At 48.1% G+C, this 18,962-nt stretch overlaps 1 protein-coding gene across 4 annotated transcripts in view; it reads right to left on the bottom strand.

The window, feature by feature from the left end:
• Positions 1-5,353: 5,353 nt before the first annotated feature.
• Positions 5,354-18,962, bottom strand: part of CAB39 (calcium binding protein 39) — a 56,327-nt gene continuing 42,718 nt past the window's right edge. For all 4 annotated transcript variants that reach the window (XM_061570291.1, XM_061570290.1, XM_061570292.1 and 1 more), the window contains one exon: positions 5,354-18,257. In XM_061570291.1, the coding sequence (XP_061426275.1) occupies positions 18,078-18,257 (180 nt within the window). In that variant the 3' untranslated portion in view covers positions 5,354-18,077. The remainder of the gene's footprint in view (positions 18,258-18,962) is intronic.

Raw genomic sequence — 18,962 nt, 5'->3', positions numbered from 1 at the left:
TCGGCCTCAAAATGCTGAGTTCCATTGTTTATTTTGGTCCTCGATGACCATCTATTAAGAGCATAGATTTGCCAGTTGTTCGGATCTTTGTGGCTTCGCTTGAGGTGCATTTTAAGGTTGTCATGGAACCGCTTCCTTTGACCTCCGGGGGCAGGTGATCCATCCCTCGGCTGGGAATAGAAGATTTGCTTATAAAGCCTTGAGCCATTCATCCTGACAAAGTGACCTGCCCATCTGAGTTGATACTTCATGATGATAGCCTCTATGCTGGATGAGTTGGATCGCTCCAGGACACTGATATTAGTTTTTCTTTCTTCCCAGGTGATGTTTAGTATTTTCCTGAGACAGCGTTAATTAAACATTTCGAGAGAGTGTATGTGTTTAAGATAGGTGGTCCAGGTTTCTGCACCATATAAGAGGGTTAGAATGATCACAGCATTATACACAGCATCTTTGGTCTTGGTGATAGGCGTAGTCTTAAAAGTCACTTCTTAAGTTTTCCAAAGGCAGCACTTGCTCGGGCAATCCGATGTTAGATTTCATAATCAATTAAGGGGCCGTCCATAAATGACGTCACGCACCAGGGGGAGGGGGTCAGACATTTGTAACGATGTGTGACGGGGGGGGGGGTGAGAAATGTGACGTCACATAAAAATGCGCAACTTTAAATAAATCTAGAATTGTTAACAAAACTTATTGTTATAACAACACTCCTACATCAGAGCGCAGCGCCACATTAAATACGCACTACAATGACAATAGTTTAAAGCGATTTGAAGCATGTTTTATTTTCAAAATGGAAATGTGGTTTGGGGGGGCAGAGCTTTGTGACGTCATATTTGAGGGGGGGGGTCTGACTTTTTGTGACGAGGGGGAGGGGTCAAAAATCGTCCAAAATCGCGTCACGTCATTTATGGACGGCCCCTAAGACATTGCTAGAGAGATGGCTGCTGAAGTATGAGAAACTGGGAACGTTTTCTAGTATTGCATTGTTAGTAGTGATTGTCGGGGGTGGTAGGTGTCCTCCTGGAGCTTGTTGGAAAAGACCTTTGTGTTGCTGGTATTCAATGTTAGACTCATCCTGTTGTAAGCATTTGTAAATATGTTGAAGATGACTTGAAGGTCAACTTCTGAGCAGGCACTGACTTGGGCATCATCAGCATATTGGAATTTAATAACGGATGTGATTGATGTTTTCGACTTGGCTCTGAAACGGTTGATTTTGAATATGCTCCCGTCTGTCCTATACGTGATATCTATGCCTCTGGGAAGTCTGTTCTCTGTCACGTGAAGCATTCCCGCCAGGAAGATAGAGAAAATAGTTGGTGCAATAACGCATGAGGGAGTGAAGGTGTTCTAGTCGTCGCTGTCCTCCATGTTTGTAATACTCAGCAGGAATCTGGTCTAGCCCACTAGCTTTGTTCTCTTTCATCTGCTTTACAGCTTTAGCCACTTCAAGCATTGTTGGCTATCCAGCTAAATCCTCAGTAGTAGAGTGTTGCAGAATTTAACTGAATATAGAAGCGTCTACAACAGCGTTGCAGTTGAAAAGAATGCTGAAGTGTTCCTGCGAGCGGGAGAAGATTGCATTTTGTCTTTGAAGATTTCTGTCCCATTCTTAGACTGAAGTGGTGCAAGGCCCTGTTTTGATGGTCCATATAAGACTTTGGTTGTTTAAAAAAAATAATGTTGGTTATTGGAATCTGCAAGATGTTGTATTTCTTCTACTTTCTTTCTGAACCAGCTCTTCAGTTCCCAAATTTTAGTTTGTACTTCCGATTTGGCATCCTTATATGATTATTTTTTCTGTCTAGACTGTTTGTGTTGTTGCCAGGCAATAAATACTTTCTGCTTCTTGTCAGTGAGGCCTGTGATTTCCTGGTCATTGTCATCAAACCAGTCAGTTTTTCCTTGTGTAGCCAATGGTGTTTTCACAGCAGGTTATAACTGCCATCTACAGTTGTGTCCAGTACTCATGAACATTTCCTGAAGCCTGGTTCGTGCTGAGTCTTTGAGCTAGTTGTTCTTTCAGTCGGGCCTGTACTGCTGGGTCTTTTAGTCTGGTTACATTGAATCTTTTCCTCTATAGTTTTGGTCGGTTGATGTGTTTATGGTTTAGTTTGAGAGTCATCACTGATCGAATTAGTCTGTGGTTAGTCCAGCAATTTTCTGCATTGATCATAGCACGAGTGATGCAGACGTCTGTGCTGTCAAGCTTCCTAAAAATCATGTAGTCCAGTAAGTTGCCATTGGTGTGATCGAGGTAGGCACCTTGAGGTCTTAAGGCTATTCTTCTGCCTGAATAGGGTGTTGCTGATTGTCAGGTGCTCAGAACAGGTTGTAAGAAGGTGACCATTGGAGTTGGACTTTCCAACTCCCTCTTGACCAATTACACCGTTCCACATTTGATGGTCTCTCCCACCTCTAGCATTGAAGTCGCCGAGGAGAATCAGCTTGTCCGTTTTTAGTGTACTTTAAAGGATTTGGTTGAGTTGGCTGTCGTAGGTCTCCTTAGTGTCTTCTTCAGAGTCTAGTGTTGGTGAATAGGTACCGATGATGGTTGCATGTTGGTCTTTTGCGAGTTTCAGGCGTAGGGTCATAAAACGCTCATTGATACTAATTGGAAGCTCACTTAAGCTGCCAATGATCACGTTGTCTATTGCAAACCCTACATCATGCAGGCGTCGTTCATGTGCTGGTTTACCCTTCCAAAATAAGGTGTAGACTCCACTTAGCTCGGTCAGTTGGCCTTCATCTGCCAGACGGGTTTCGCTGAGGGTGGCAATATGGATATTAAATCGTCGCAGCTCGCATGCCACAAGAGCTGTTCGGCGCTCTGGACGTTACGAGTTTGGGTTGTCTGTGAGGGTCCTGACATTCCAGGATCCAATGTTTAGGTTACATTTTCTTTTTGTTTCGACCGCAATTATTGATGTTCCCTCTGGTCGCGGTAAGACAGACAGGATGTTGCTAGGCAGGCTGTGTTTAGGGCACCTTTTCTAGCCCCCTCCCCATTTGGGGTGAGCAGAGTGAATCCTGGTGGGCTGCTCAGTGACAGCTACAGCTGCCGGGATGCACTCCTGCCTAATCCGAGTGCGTGACGACTTTCTAATAGCTGCCGCCTTGATGCTGGGTTGTGACTAGGAGCTTCTAGCTGCATAGGCCTGCCCCGCTCGCCACTTGCCAATCGCCCAAGGGCTTTGGGTATGTAGTGAAGTGGTGCGATGGCACAGTTTCCCTGGAGGGTGCCAGTGGGTGAATTAATTTACGTGCAGTGTCTGTTGCACACCAGCTACCGCACGGGGCTTAATCAGGAACCAAGCCTGGGTCCAATGGCAAGAAAGAAAACCAAGACGATCGGAAGCACCAGACATCCAGTGACTCCTCCACCATATGCCGTTGGCCATCTGGACCGTAGCTCATCCGACCCACCGAGGTGGGCCGTTGGCCACTTGGTATCCACCCGGGATTTTATCAGGGTTTACTCCCTTAGCCTAAATGGCGAACCAGAGCCCCGTGAGCCAGCGCGTTTCCAGGTGAGTCCAGACAGGCCTTCTTGGTTACCGAAGCGGCCCAAGTGGTCGAACCACCCACTATACTTCGCCCTGTCTGGCAATCCTGTACTTTACCTGTTACCACCTCCTACGACGTGGACGAGGGGTTGTTTTTTGGGAGGCATTTAGCCTAAGCATTGCAACACGAAATAAACGCGAGGCTAACACACTGTATAACTGGCTATGCAATTACCAATTCGTAACATTTTCTCTACCCTTTTAAATCCTGTGCTACAGCACTGTATTAAACGAGGTGGTGTCGACTAGGCTTAGATGAAAAAGTAGTAACTCCGCGATTGAATGAGGTGAATTAGGTGAAGCACTCTATTGTGTAGCCATGGGATATCTGGGTACAGGCCCACCAGGCAGTTCCAGGCAAGTACCGGGCTGACCACGAGACACAAAGGCCTCACAGCGATTACCAGTCTGCAGGTGCACTCTCCCTGAAAGGTTTCACCCACAGCCAGGGCCGCCCATAACGGTGCGGGGCCCGGGGCAAACTACCCACTGTGCGAGCCCCTCCACCCCCATGCCTTCAAACGAAGCCGGAAATTTACATCCGACGTGACATTGAAGCGCGCCGTCCCCCCCCCCCCAAAGTGGGGGGCCCAGGGCGATCACCCCGATTCGCCGTGCCCTAGGGACGAGCTCTGCCCACAGCTCCATTGTTGTCAGTTTCTTCAGGCAGCTCTCTTGGCAGTAATCTTGAAACGCACAGACCTCCTCCCGCACAAGACTCCTCCTAATGTCTTTGTCATTCAAAATGGGCATTAGTCAGCCACCTATAGATTAAGCTGTCAGCAGTATCGGCTCTGCCGAGCAGAGTAGTGCCTTCCACTCATGCCTTTGGCCCATCACGAGCGCTTACTGCATTGGTGGGGTTGAGGGTGATTTGACCCGATTTGCTGCAGGGGATTTGAAGAACAAGAGCCCCGCCAAATTTAGGGAAAGGAGAGAAACATTAGAGAGGCCCATTAGGAGGCATTGATTGGGATTGCTGGAGTGTTGGAAAGAGTTGGAGAGATCGAGAATTCTCCAGAAGGTTGGGGAAAAGCGATACGAGAGTGGGATGAGATCATCTCAGGGCATTCGTGTACAGCTTCCGTCCGGTGTATTCGAGAGTTCAAGGTAGAGTAAAAGTAGCCCTTACCAAGCGACCGCTGGACTCGTGATTCCTTTTCACATGTACCCACATACATTTGTGTGTACCTACACGTACATAATACACACGTTTGTTGTACATTTCCCGCACCTCCAATTAGCATGGTTGGCGACGATACGGCGCGAAACAAGTTCAACGTACGTGCCTGTGAAAGGGAGTCCACACGAGGCGATCTTCAGGTAAGGGCTTTATTAATAATCTCTTACACTCCAACACACACAATAAGCCATCTCTTCAAGAGCCCATAGAAAAAGGTTCCTCCAACCTCCTTCCCCTTTCCATCAACCAATCCTGGCGAGCTTGTGTCCCCGCCACCTTTGATATTTTTGTGTTTTAGTTGTGATTGTGCCTACGTGCCCGTACACCCAGGCGCAACGACCAAACCCAAAGTGGGAGGGGGGCGGATTCTCTCCCTCCTCCCAACTCAATTTTACTTAAATAGCGACTACGGATTATTTTTAACCCGAATACCATAATATGTTAGGCTATAACTATGTTGATTACTTTCGTTGCACCGTGTACTGGTTTTAGAGGAAGACAGTCTGACACTGTATTAATAAAAAATATGTATAGGTACAATACTATTCGCAATTAAGTTATCGTGCGTCTTGCTTTCATGCCGGGCCTCCGTGGGCCTAGGATTTCCTCAAAGGGGGTGGATCGCGCAACGTGATGCTGCTCTATTGATATGCCGACAGGCAGACACGTTAATCATCGGGCTTGGTCCATAGTAGATCGCAGGTTATTTTTAATTAATAAATTAAAAACAACCACAATGAACTGTTTTACTTGTTTATCTGTTGATTCGGGTCCCCCTTGCGGCCGACTGGGCCCTTAAAGAATAACGCTGCCACCACCTCCATCGTAACATAACCCCGTGTTCCTACGAGACCCTTCCACACACACACACACGTAGTACCCACAACGGGCACGGATGTATCTCATACGCATGCACCCACACGTGCATAAATTAATTCATCTTCTTACACATATACCTCCACAGTGCACAAATTCATCTTTTAGACGTGTAGGATCGCTGAAAGGAGTATTATATAAATATAAACGCCCAACTTTATCTGTGATTAATATGAACGCTGCACTTCCCGTCGTTTTCATGCAGGGGGTGCTGCAAACTGACGCGCCCCCTGCATGAAGGATGGAGGCGCAGGGACAGACGTTCTATTCCGTTGGAATCAATCTGCAGACGGCGGTCTTCTCGCACGGCCAGCTCTATGTCGCCTTATCTCGATCCAGCAAATCCCAACCAGGTGAAAGTCCGCATTGAACTGAACCCCCAGCAAGGCCATCTACTTAACGACGAGAGAAAATTCACACGAAATGTCCTTGTCAATGAAGTCTTCCAGATGTAAAATGATAAACGCTTTTAATGAAGAAATACAATTATCTAATTCAAAACAATACAATTTAAAGATGTTTCATTTTAAAACTTCAAAACGGAGCATCATGAATGCGTCGTTCGTGTGCAATTTTTTTTGCGACTTTCCTGGCCGAAGGCCATAAATGGTTGTGAGGGGGCACCACAGGCGCCCCCGAATAACCCTAGTATAATATTTCTTCGCGGCCAAACAGCAGCTTGACCGGCTGCGTCATTTGAAATCCAAAGCGGATATACAGGGACTCCTCTACTTACGAACGAGGTAGGTTCAAGAGGCCTGTTATAAGTTGTTCTTAAGCCTAACTTTACTCCTGTAGATTCCAAACATGTTGTACGGCATGTACACTAAACACTGGGAATGGCTTTCAACTTTGTATAATCTCCTGCAGATGTAGATGCCACCACCGCCATCTGTTGCACGGCGGTTGAACTTACGACTCTCGGTCCAAACTGGCAACTGGACATACGGATAGGCTGGTTCGTATCTCTGAAAGTTCCTAAGTCGAATATTCCTAAGTAGAGGAATCCCTGTATTAACAGATGGATATTCATTGTCATATATAGAACTACATTAACCTTACTAATTGGCTGTGTCCGGTGGTGGCGAGTTTAACGACACATTTATATTCACGCGATCTAACGCCAAAAAAGCCCCTTATTACAGATATATAGAATCGGCCAATCACGCGCTGAAAAAAGCTGTCAGAGCTGGGCTCCGGCTCGCACACGCACCCGATTGGTTAAAGATCAAATGTAATTCAACGGTGATTGACGGGGAGGATTTTGAGTGAAAAGCCCGTTAAAAACTCAATACTGGAGGGGCGAGTGGTCGCTTCAGGATGGTTAGGGTAGCTGGAATTATCTCCCCCTGGACACTAAGCAGTCGACCTCCTGAACCTCCTTCCATTCCTCTCAAAGCCTCACATTCTTCTCCATTCCCCCCCTCCACTCCTTCCCCCATCCCTCCCCTGTAGCCCTTTCGTGACCCCATGTGTGCCCTCTGTTACGGTACCTCAATCCTCGGTCCTTGTACTGTCCCTTGAAAATCTAAATCTGATTCCCGCTTTTAAACTCCGTAAAGGCGCCTTCAGTCTAAGGCTCTCTATAAACATAAAAGAAGTTAAGAAAGTGGAGATGGTTAAAGGGTCGAGTTGGATCCAAAAACGGGATAACAGGGATGGGTTAAATGAGCGCTCGAGGTGTCCAAATTTAAGTTTCTTCTGTTTGGCGAGTACAAGAGTAAACGTACACATCGTGCTGGACTCCTCTTCATCTGGTAGCAGCAGTGGGATAGCTAGCTATCTCGCCTTAGCCGGGAAGACCACCGTCCAAAGAGATTCAGCAGGAGTGAGGCAGGAGGAAAGAGACGTGGTCCGAGAAGGTGCCCCAGGGGAGTCTGGGCCTGGAGGCCTCTTGTCAGCGAGACCTTCCAAAGTCGGAGCCGCCATCTGGGTGCCGCGGTGGTGAGATGTTAACCACCTCAACTGGTATACAGGAGGTCGTGGGTTAGATCCCGACCCTGACGCCTGCTGTATATTTGGAGTTTGCATGTTCTCCCCCCTGTGGTCAGGTGGATTTTTCTCTGGATCCTTCGGTTTTCCCCTCCACATATAGAATCAACATCACGTGATTATAGGCCACTTCGCCGAGCTATCATTTGTGGCCAGGTCACTTCTGAAAAAGAGCTACATATTGCTCAGTGGGACTTACCTGGTAGAATAAAAACAGTTTAGGAGCACCGAAAACTCAAGGGCATTCTCCACCAAATACCTCACCAGTGTCCAGAGGCTCACGCCGAAATCTACCTCGTTTGAAATAAAAGTCGACTGGCTGATAGAAGCAGTTGCTACTGCTGCACCAGCAGCTGGCGGCGACCACCGCGCAAGCCTGCAGCATTCGCCGCCTCTGTTTGAGCCTCAACGGTCGTCCCCTCCAGCGGTGCAGCAAGAGCAGAAGCGCGAGGCACCACAGCAACCACCGCCGATGCCACGTCTGTTAAGGGAGGCTCAACTGCTTCTTTAGCTGCCGCCTCCGGGTGGCACGGCCAGCTCGTGAAACAGATGCCGCAACATCTGCTGCAAATGCCGCTCCCGATGGAGGTTTTGCAGCCTGTCCAGCTGTATCTTCAACAACCACTACGCAGCAACCGCCGCATCAACAGAGGGCTACAGGGGGCACCGCAGCAGCAACCGCCGCCACATCTCTTACGGGTTCCAATTTCTTCACGTGGTCAGTAAAAGTGAATTTTGTGATAATCATTTGGAATGAGTGGGTGATCAAATAACCCACTCTTATTAGTCACGTCAATCGGTACTACTAAAGTTCTTAATCCTTAAGGGGTACAAATTTCCACTCTGGGCCATGGACCACATATTCTCTCACGCAGGGGTGGTGTGGTTAGAATGATGCATGACCTCCTTTGTCTCTCTCCAATTCTGATGTCCGCATTCTGCATCAAGTACTCAAATTAAATCCTGGGTCAACCTTGGGGAGGCCCCAAGCGAGCGCGAGTTGCCACTTACGTTGTGCGCGGCTGGGAATCGAACCCAGGGGCCCGAGCACAGAAACACTGCATACATCGAAGCGGGAAGGCAATTTGCGTAGGCTACAAAAATTTGACGTGAGAAAAGTAGAGTTCCGCGGACGACATCATCACTCCCGCTCCAATGTTTACAATTGCGTAGGCCGTTCGGTACTTGGCGCAGCGAGCAAACCGATTCGCAACCAGTTAGGACACGCGGACACATGAACGCAGGCTCTGGCATTCGTCTAACACTTTCAATGCAAATCAAAATCCCAAGACCACAGATTGGCAATTTACAGTTTATTGACCCCTACAAGAATATAAAATTCATCGCAATTAAACTAATGCACGTTTACAGATAATTATATTAATTACAGCAGGCACACAGAGCGAGCGTTGCTATCTAAACCCATTCAGGACAATGCAAACAATCGCTATTATAGCACAGAGCCGAGCACAGGATACACGCTGCCATCTCGTGCGTGTATTCACCAGGGACGGACGATTTTCAGACACCATGGCCGTCAGTGTCCCCCCTCCTGATGTCCAGTCCTGCACAACCGTTAAAGGCCGGCCAATGCCAGCAGTAGCTGTACCTGCACGTATTGCGATAACCAGTCTTGAGATCTGGGACTTGCTATCAATGCAATGTTCTTTCTCACTCTCTTGCTCCACCAATGACAGGTTTTATTACATTCCAAAATTAGTTTACAGCAGGTGCTGTTTTGAGACATATGGGCCAGGAATGATTGGAAAAAAAAGAGATACGGACCTGTATGATACTGTTCTCCAGTCCACTATAACTGCAAAGCACACGGCTTCCCTGCCCCCACCACTTCCTCCTATGACACGGTTGCTTGTCACATTACTTTCGCACGGGTGATCCTTAAACTGGTAAAAAAAAGTTGAAGTCACGACGAAGTAGGCCTGCAATGGAATTTTGCCGGATGTGTCTGGAACGTCCACATTTCCCAGTTTCAGTTGATCCAAAAACACAATTTCATACATGTTATTGTTTTGTTCTATGAAATGTGGTAAATCCGTAACTCACATTTGTTACTGAATATCCACCCCTTTTGATGTAGCACCAGCGCTTATGTCAAGCCTAAGATTTTTTGATAACTCCTCACATTCAATGGATATTGCCCAATACCAGCTACTGGCCTCAGTATGAGAATATAGGCAATTGCTCATTGGAGCAGTACCCAGTGGTACTGGGCGCTTCCCACGATCCTGACAAGGTATCGGGAACTGAGTGCGGTATCCACCAATGGCCATCATCATGTCTGTGTCTTTCCCCCAAATTCAGCTCAATCTAGCATCCTTTATTTCAACCAGGTGGGAAAAGCTCATCGCACAATTCAAGAGAGACCTCTCAACCTTCATGCAGTGTTGTGTATTGTCATTCCGCGAGTATTGTATTCATTTTTCTTATATTCATTCCCAATGCTTAAGTTTTACAACAGCATCGTCGTTCATGCAAATTGCACCCCACATCACAGAGGAACCACAGACTCCAGCTGGAAGGCAGCAGCCAGGTGGCGAGCCGGCACTACAGAGCTCTGCAGTCCTCTACATAGTAAGATGTGTTCGAGCCAATAAGTGCTTATTATACATGTGGCAGGCAACCAGAGCACCGGGAGAAAAACCTTAATTCTTTCCGCAATCCCAAATCGCATTGTTTGACAAATTCCGCTGAGCAATGTTCATGTTTACTTCGCACCTTTTGGGGGGGAAATCCCGAGTGCCAAGTGCAAGCCGTGGGAAAGAACGCAGTCGCGGGAACTTGTAAAACTACGCTGCACCGAACAAGACCGCGGGAAAACTACTTACTGTACTGCCTGACTAAGCACTAAAAAGCCCTGCAGGTGTAGGCGTTGCAAATAAAAAAAAGTATGCTGGCTGTGCTCGCACGATTCGTCAGCACAAGGTCGTCGGCACAAGAAGGTTTAATTAACACTGCGCCATACTTTAACCCAACGAGAGACATCTCCCACCCCCCGACGCCCCTCCACCAGCACAACAGCTCTTTCCACAAGCGAGACACGTGGACAATGTGTAGCGATAATTAATGCAGCATTACTAATATTAATGTGTACATAGTGTTGGACGTGCCGGTATGCCGCAACCAGCACTTTACACAGCGACAAAACACGTATACTGGAACTTGTCAGAACAGTCGCTATTCCTTATCCTATTTCTGCAGTGAACGTGGGCTGCGTGATGAATAGGCTTCACGCCGGGAACGTCCAACATTTCCATGTCGGCCACCGTGCATGCACTGTGTCATTAGTTATGTGCCGTAGTATCGCGTAACTAACCTAATGAAGTTGTGCACTCGCTCGTCTCTTTAGGTGTTTCTTATCGGCCTTCAACTGATACCGTGAGCGTTGGATAACAACGTGTTGACAGACTACCGACAATCACAGGAGCAAGTTGTATATGTAGGGGGGGAGGGGATAAACTTTAAACTAATGTTTTTTATTTTACAAGGTAAGGCCCACTGAGCTGTATAACTCTTTTTCAGAAGCGACCTGGCCATCAACAAAGTGGATTATCACCATCACGTGGACATTTATAGCAGCCAAATACTCTTAAATGCATGTTAATTCTAAATGTGGAGGGAAACACTGGAGGACCCGGAGACAAATTCACGCGACCACAGGGAGAACATGCAAACTCCAAATATACAAGTGTCAGGATCGGGATGGAACCCATGACCCTCCTGTATACCAGGTGAGGTAGTTAACATCTCACCACCGTGGCGCCCAATCGTATATTTGGAACCGACTGCTGGTTTCTTGAATTGCTAGTGATGAGCTGTCTCTCAAATAAGTGGCTGGATATCGTAATGGTTGAGCTTACTCATTGTTGAGCTTGTCTGTGCAGGCAATGCTGCAATTTATGCTACGACAGGGAAATCTGTGAGCAGAGGCAGATCTATAAACTTCCCTGGCGAGGGGGTGGGGGGGAGTCCCAAAATGTCAACATGTGCGAATAGGGATGCACATTAATAATAACAAAAGCAGTTTAACACGTAGGCTTTGACTACCAATATTATCGGTAAGATATTTTTTTGGGGTTAGATCGTGTAAGTATAAACGTGTCATTAAACCCGCCACCACCCAACACAGCCAATTAGTAAGGTTTGTCACTTAAATAAAACATGAGTAAACCCAACGGTAGTTGCACACCGATGTGCTGAACGAGTAACAAATTGGAAAGTTTTATTTACGTGACAAACCTTACTAAATTGCTGCGTTGGGTAATGGCGGGTTTAACGACATTTATATTTACGCAATCCAAACCAAAAAAAAACTATTATACATAATAATACATATATTCAATGTACTCTGAATATGAATAAGAAGCCAAATTTCGGGGCCTCAAGAGGGAAGGAAGGGGGGCGATCACCCATCTGCCTGCCACCCCTTAGATATGCAAGGCTACCATCAGTCATCACCAACCAAACTAGACTGTCTCCCACAAACCGTCGTTGTTAAAAGCCCCACCGTACGACATCGTCACCTCGCAAGGGCAGGGTATTAAAACACCAGCGACGAAGCAGCTCGCGAGTCGAAATAGATTTTCAATAAGTGTATTTGACACAAAAAATGTGATGACAACTTCCCCAGGTCTCTCTTGCAACAGCTGGAATAACAGGGCGCCACTCCGCGCCGAGCCCCCCAAAGTCTCGTTTGCTCCATTAGTCTTCACCGTAACACACACGTACCCGCGATCTTCACACTCTGCACGAATCGTAAAATATTCAGTTCTCGATGGTAACGATCCGACACACACGCGCCGTGATCGAACGAAGAAACTTTGCCCAGTGAATTGTTACCGCGCCGAATAAGGAATTTCGATCGGAGCACACGCACGGGACAGAAAGGGAGGGCATGAAATGCAGAATTCAGAACTTTGCACCTCGCGGCTGGGAGAGATCCCTCGCTCAGCCTGCAGCAAACATCGTGCTTGACACGGACACCGCGATACCTCGGGTTGCTGCTAATCCACCGTCTCAGTCCACAGAAGCGGTGCCGATTTCAAGGGGGCGATATCAACGCTGCGGCGCACTGGACGGCCGGTCCTCCCACCACGGGGAAATGTGTGTTGATGCAGCGGAGAAACCAACTCACGAGTTAAAATCCCCCTCGAGGGTCGATGAGTTTCAACAAAAGACCGGTTCTTCCCCCCTCACCACACAGAATGTGGAATTTGCTCAATCGGCTTAGGGCTGCCCATGCTCATTAAACCTATGGAGACATTGGTTTTTGACTTTGAATGCTCAATAAGCAACAATGTTCATGTTGCCTACATCGCGATTAATTCTCTCTTTGAGGACATGCCTATATTATTGCTTCTAAACCAACAACTTACTTTGGGGCAAATTATATTAGTGGCAGTGAGTGGGTATCGCGTCTCTAAATAGAATAACAACACACATCAAGACTAATTATGGGGGGGGGGGGGGTTGCTACTGCCACCCAGTACCACCAGACTGGACCGGTCCCCTTCCATTAACCTCGACCCCGAACCATCAGTAGCCACACCTTCTACACTCCAGGAGTGGGGTGGGGGGATTCAGGTCTAAGTAATTCATGCTTAAGCAGGCACAAACAAAAAAAGGATACAAATTTAAACTCCGGAAAAAACAAAGCGTGTACCTTATACGTGACATATATAATCAAAGTTTACAATCATAAGGAGTGACTTGGCGAGAGGCAGACAAGAGAAAAGGCAGGAGAAAAAAAACGAAGCCGAGGTACAAAAAAAATTACGCTCATCAATGCTGCGACTTTTGCCACGTTAAAACGTTCAGAAAAAATAAACACTCTCCTGCGAGCAGCGATGTCTTTCACATGGGCTGGGGGGGCAGACCAAAGGTGATGCCTCGCATTTAGTTTCATTTTTTTATTGCGCGTGGCTCAATCCTGTGGCCTTGCTGGATGGGGGGAGCTGAATTAGACAACCGGTAGCAGTGTCCAAATCGATATCAGAAATGGGGGATATTGTGAGCAATGATACAGATCAACTTCCTTGCAACTGAAGAGGGGATTTCTTTACAAATTTGTATCCCCTTCAGCTGGCGGCATTTTCCAATAACATCACAAGGATTCGCCATTGCAATATGCCGATGCGACGATAGATCGGGAGAAAAATGTGTCCTTGGCCACGCGACGAGAAATGAACATGGGAGGCGTCACTCTTGGTAGGTCCCCCTCCCTCCCCCCCCCCAGTTTTATTATTGTATCAGTAGCTCTTTAGAATGTTTTGTTAAGCTAAAGCTGCCCTTTCTTTTGAATGCACTTTAAAATAAGAAATATATTTAATTAACATTTCAAACCCCCCCCCCCACCCATTGAACAAAAATCATCGGAAAACAACAAAAAAACTTTGCATTTTTTTATCTTTATCACACCACTAACTCTGCGCCAATAAATAGTTACAATGACCAGAAATGTTAGAAGGGTTGTGAGACCGTTTTTCATTCAACATTATGAACAAAGAGCGGGAAAACATTGACAATGAATGTGTGCTTCGGACGAGCGAGAGGGTTAATGTACAATTGCGGGAGGAGTTGTTTCCGTGGTCACGTTTTTGAGGAGAGCAAATTTCTTCGCCCCCACCCTCCCTTTGCTTCTGCGAAGCGGCGTCAAAGCAACGGGCCCCATCACCGAGGGGGAAAGCTGCAGCGCTGTTAGCCCCCTGCCACAACTTCGCCGCCAACACCGCCTTCAGGGCACCGCAGTAGCCAGTTGGTGAAGGTCAATTAAACACTTTTTTTTTACTCTCCTTACCAATTCTATCTCAGTCGTGCTATTAATAGAATCGCTTTGCAAACTTAATAAAAGTCACAATTGTCAAGGCCGCCCCCACCCACTCTTGCCCCCCCACCCCCCCGAACATGACGATGCAAAAATGGTTAACCGAGTTACTTCGAACGCCGCACAGGGCACCCTCCCCTTCATGTCCTGCGGCGAACAATTCGCTGCTCGTCAAAAGCCAAATGCAGTCGTACCGCTGTCCTGCAGATCGAAAGCAGGTCGGGGGGAAAAAACTGTATTTGCATTTATTGCGAATGGGCCCAAACCAAACCTTGGCTACGGTTGAGGACACGGGTTAAATCGTACGGCAATGGCTGGATTTGAATCTAGAATCTTAGGATAATTTTTGTTTTATAATTTTAACCTGTACTTTCATTATTCAACCCTGAACTACCCATCGGGCAAAGGCTTTTCAGTTGGGAGAACTCGGACGTTATGCTATTTTACGGACTGTGCTGTTAATATTCGAACTATTAATATCCCATAGGCTGGGAAGACTGTGCGTAGGGCACCAACGTCACGAATGACAGTCACTGCACGGGTTAATATCCTGGCCAATAAATCATCATCATTGTCATTCCTCCAAAATCAGTCAAATAAATGAGCACCATTTAGTGAGAAGGCTGCACTACTTTGAGCTGGTAAGTCACAGTATTGGTTGAGTTGCTTATAAATTGGCCTCGGTCAAAGAAATGTGAAATTTCCATTCCTGGTTACGGATCTGAGAACAGACGAGCAATGATCGATGCTCATTTGAGCACTGTGGGACGTTGGTGTTTAGTCTAATTGGCAGCCATCACATGAGCTCGTCACGGCAAAGCTCATCTCTCACGAGCAGTCCCGAGCAAGTGCTGGAAATTCCACATTCCCATGATTCAGGGCAATCTTATCCAAAGGACCATGTTTGCTTCCCATAAAGTGGACAACACTCGATTTTGTCAGGGGGCTGGATGACGACCACAACGACGACGACGGGATTAGTCGAGCGCTGACAGCTCGATGTTAACTTGTGATGCTGTGATGGCGAGCCGCGTGCTCTGCTGGCGTTGCACGGCGGGGGAGGTCGTGCCATGGGTGAGGGGAGCCGCACCATTGGCATCTCGAGTCCATGTTCTAGTGCCCGGCGGTGGCAGCGGTGGCAGCGGTGGCGGCATTAGCGGCACCCGCAAGCAGTAGCGACGCGCATCTTGGGTTTGCGGGCCCAGGGATATTGAGGGCCCAGGAATAGAGGGCAGCGCCACGGCCAACGATCATCCCAACGGCGGAAAATCCACGTTAAGAGCATGCGGCATTCAAATCAACGGAGGTTGATGCACGGAGCGATTGGTGGCTGATTGACAAACCTCGTGGCCACAAAAATGTACAACGTATTGAACACTGCATGTGTATTGTATGTCCACATGAATCATCAAAATTTCAGGGACTGCATTAGCAGCGGTGTAGCAAATGAAACACAAACTTCTTTGGCACCATTGTAATTAATAACACTGCCTTATAACTAAAATATACAAAATTAATACATGCTGAAGGGTACCTTGCCCAACACGTTGGCTCTTTCGGTTATAAGACAGTTTGTTAATGACAACGGCACAAACGTATACAATATATATACACACAAACATACAGAATATATCTGCACAAGTACCATTATGCAATGTACATGTGCAATATATATAGATATATGTAGTGTGTGTATATATATATACTGTGGTGAGCAGGAGCAGCACGTGCGTGGTGGGACAATGCACTAGGCTACCACACTGTCCGTGTTCGTTTACACACACGCGCACACATGTGCGCGTGCATTTAATATCTCAAGATGCATGCACAGGCTCATGCCTTTCTTAGCCATAGCAATCCAGTCCCTCCAGATGCAACATCGGGACGAGTTCATTTGATTATTCACGTTGGTCTAACCAACTTCGGGGGGGGGGGGGGGGTTGAGGCGGAATCAAAGTTTTGTTTACATTCTCCTTTGGACACGAACGCCGACACGCACTGCGACCGTTACCACCCCTCGCTGCGTGCGTTCATGTTACGGGTGTATGCGCGCATGTGTACTTCCCGCACGTTAACAAGCGCCGCGTGCGTATCACACGTTACACGGACCACATGCATACATGTGATACGTGCGTACACATATTGCATATGTACATGTCGCATGTGCTAACACGCGTCACGTGTGTACACGTATCACGCTGTCAGCCGACTCAAGCCAACAACCGAGAAAACCTGTCGAGATTCACCCCTTTCTCTTTTCACCAAGACATTGGTGAAATAAAACTAACTTTTTTGCTTTATAAATGGTGAATAATTTGGTGATATCGTTTAATATTTCGTAACGTTTCCTTTCTCAAGTTAGGGATCGATTCGGGCCGTCACGATTGCAGGCACGCAAGAGGTCCACTCTCGTCAATTGTTGTCACAGCCTTGTTCATGTTAACGTGAGCACGGTGTGCCCCCTTCTGGTGGCGATAGCCGCGCCGGAGGAACTCGCACGGCTACGGTCGGGAATGTAACCGTGCTGAACCGGTTCAGTGGCCAGTGCAGGCGGCGACTGTCGAGCGCTCGCTCCCTTAATGGTCTCGCATAGCACACAACTGAAGAGATTTGTACGATTTTCTGGGTCTCCAGTTCACATTTTTGGATAAGTGCTGCTTTAGTCCATTAAACATTTTGGGCAAAATGTAATGGACTAAATTAAACGTTGTATCTGCCTGTACGGAAATTGAGTCATAGTTTAACGATACTTAACTGGCCTGACCAGTTACCAGAATCGATAGCGCCACGGAACCGATGAGACCGCGTAGTTGAGTCGCCCAGGTATGGGCGAGTGGCACGGGGAGCTGCGTGCTAGGGCCTGCATCGCCCATGGTGCGGTGTGGCGTGGGTTCGGCGCACTAAAGCACCATGGGGTGGCGCTGTGCTCAAGTGCGCGCTGCAGCAAGGCACAGTGTACTGTGGTGGAGGCAAAAGGAGCTAATCAATGTGGAGGAGGGGGGGTGCTACGCAAACTGCGGAACAGACGTCACACGCCATTGCTGCCGCAGGGCAAGTACTACAAGAAGCTGTGGTGCAAAGTAGACGACGTACGCTGCACTCGTGAGGAAACTCCGTGCTGTGTAATCAAAGCTGCGCTAGTCGGGAGAGGAGTACGGAAGAGGAGTACGGAAGAGTACAGGGGACTGCGACGCAGCCATACGGTTGCAGAGAAACCTCTGCTAGCAGGGTGTCGCGTGCTATGGTGTACACACATTGCGAGATGTGCCGCAGGGCGAGCGCCGTGCCGTGGTACATGCACTGCACACTATGCATGGCAGGCAGCGAGTGATGCGATGTACTATGGTATTTGTACTGCAAACTGCACCGTGGTACACGTACCGCACACTGTTGTGGGAGGGTTGGGGGGGGGAGTGCCAAGCAGCAAGGGGCAGCCCCGTGCGCGGTGCCCCTACTTTTACCCACCAGCATCGCCGCGTCAGCGCACACACGCATCCACAAACGAACACACCCGCGAGCACTCACGCACGCGCGTGCACGTGTCTGCCCCTCCCTGCGTCTCGCCCGCCCGCTCGCCCACCTGCCCGTCCGCCCGCCTGCCTGTGCGCACTCGTCACTGCGCCGGCTTCTTGAGCTCACGGATCTGCTTGATGAGGTAGTTCTTCTCTTCGGTGAACTGCTCGTCGTCCGTGCGGTCCTGCTGGAACTTGGAGAGGAACTCCACCAGCTTGCTCTGGTTCTTGAGCAGGATGTCAAGGATGGGCTGCGGCTTGTTCGGATTCGCCACAAACACCTGCCAAGACAAGCAGACGCACGCGAGCGAGCGACCGCCCCGCCAGGAGATCGCCGTCCGTTATTGAATACGAAGAGGGGTGGTTGTGCTGGGACTATGCTTCCAGTGGCAGCGGCAGGATTAATCGCTTTAACATCCAGACGTTAAGCTGCAGATAATTTTATTTAACCGAGTTGAGGGTTCAAGCAGAGAACAAGTTCAACATACATATGTCTCATGTTCAAGAGTGACCCTGAGTCACTTAAACGAAAAAAGAAACAATAAGAAATTAGACTTAAAAAAACAACCAAACAGGAGCAGTTGTTGTTGTACTGCACGTCTATGCCCCCCCCCCCCCCCACCATCAACAACCCACAGTGACCAGCGTGGCATAGTCACATAGCCCACACGGCCCCTCGGCGAGTTGAGGCGCTGACAAAAGAGCTGGCCATGTGTTGTGCACACACGTGTACAATTAAAAAGAGCTGGGAAATGTTATATTTAAATGTTTTATATATAATTATGTACTAACCCTCGCGGAAAGATCTCAGGACTCATCTGTCCACACAGATGGGTTCCCGACCACGTTACTGCCCCAGTGGATTTGAGTCGGCAGCTCATTGCCATCAAAGCACCGGACCACAGGTGTGTGCCACCACCACCACACCAGGCTATTACTTCAGTGAGGCAAGTGTGACAGCACAACCCCATAGGGGTCCAGCAAGG

The sequence above is a fragment of the Lethenteron reissneri genome, chromosome 45 (assembly GCF_015708825.2).
Source record: "Lethenteron reissneri isolate LAM-NWPU_2019-01 chromosome 45, ASM1570882v1, whole genome shotgun sequence".
Taxonomy (NCBI): domain Eukaryota; kingdom Metazoa; phylum Chordata; class Hyperoartia; order Petromyzontiformes; family Petromyzontidae; genus Lethenteron; species Lethenteron reissneri.
The sequence above is the reverse complement of the archived record's forward strand: the minus strand, read 5'-3'. Positions and strand labels throughout refer to the sequence as shown.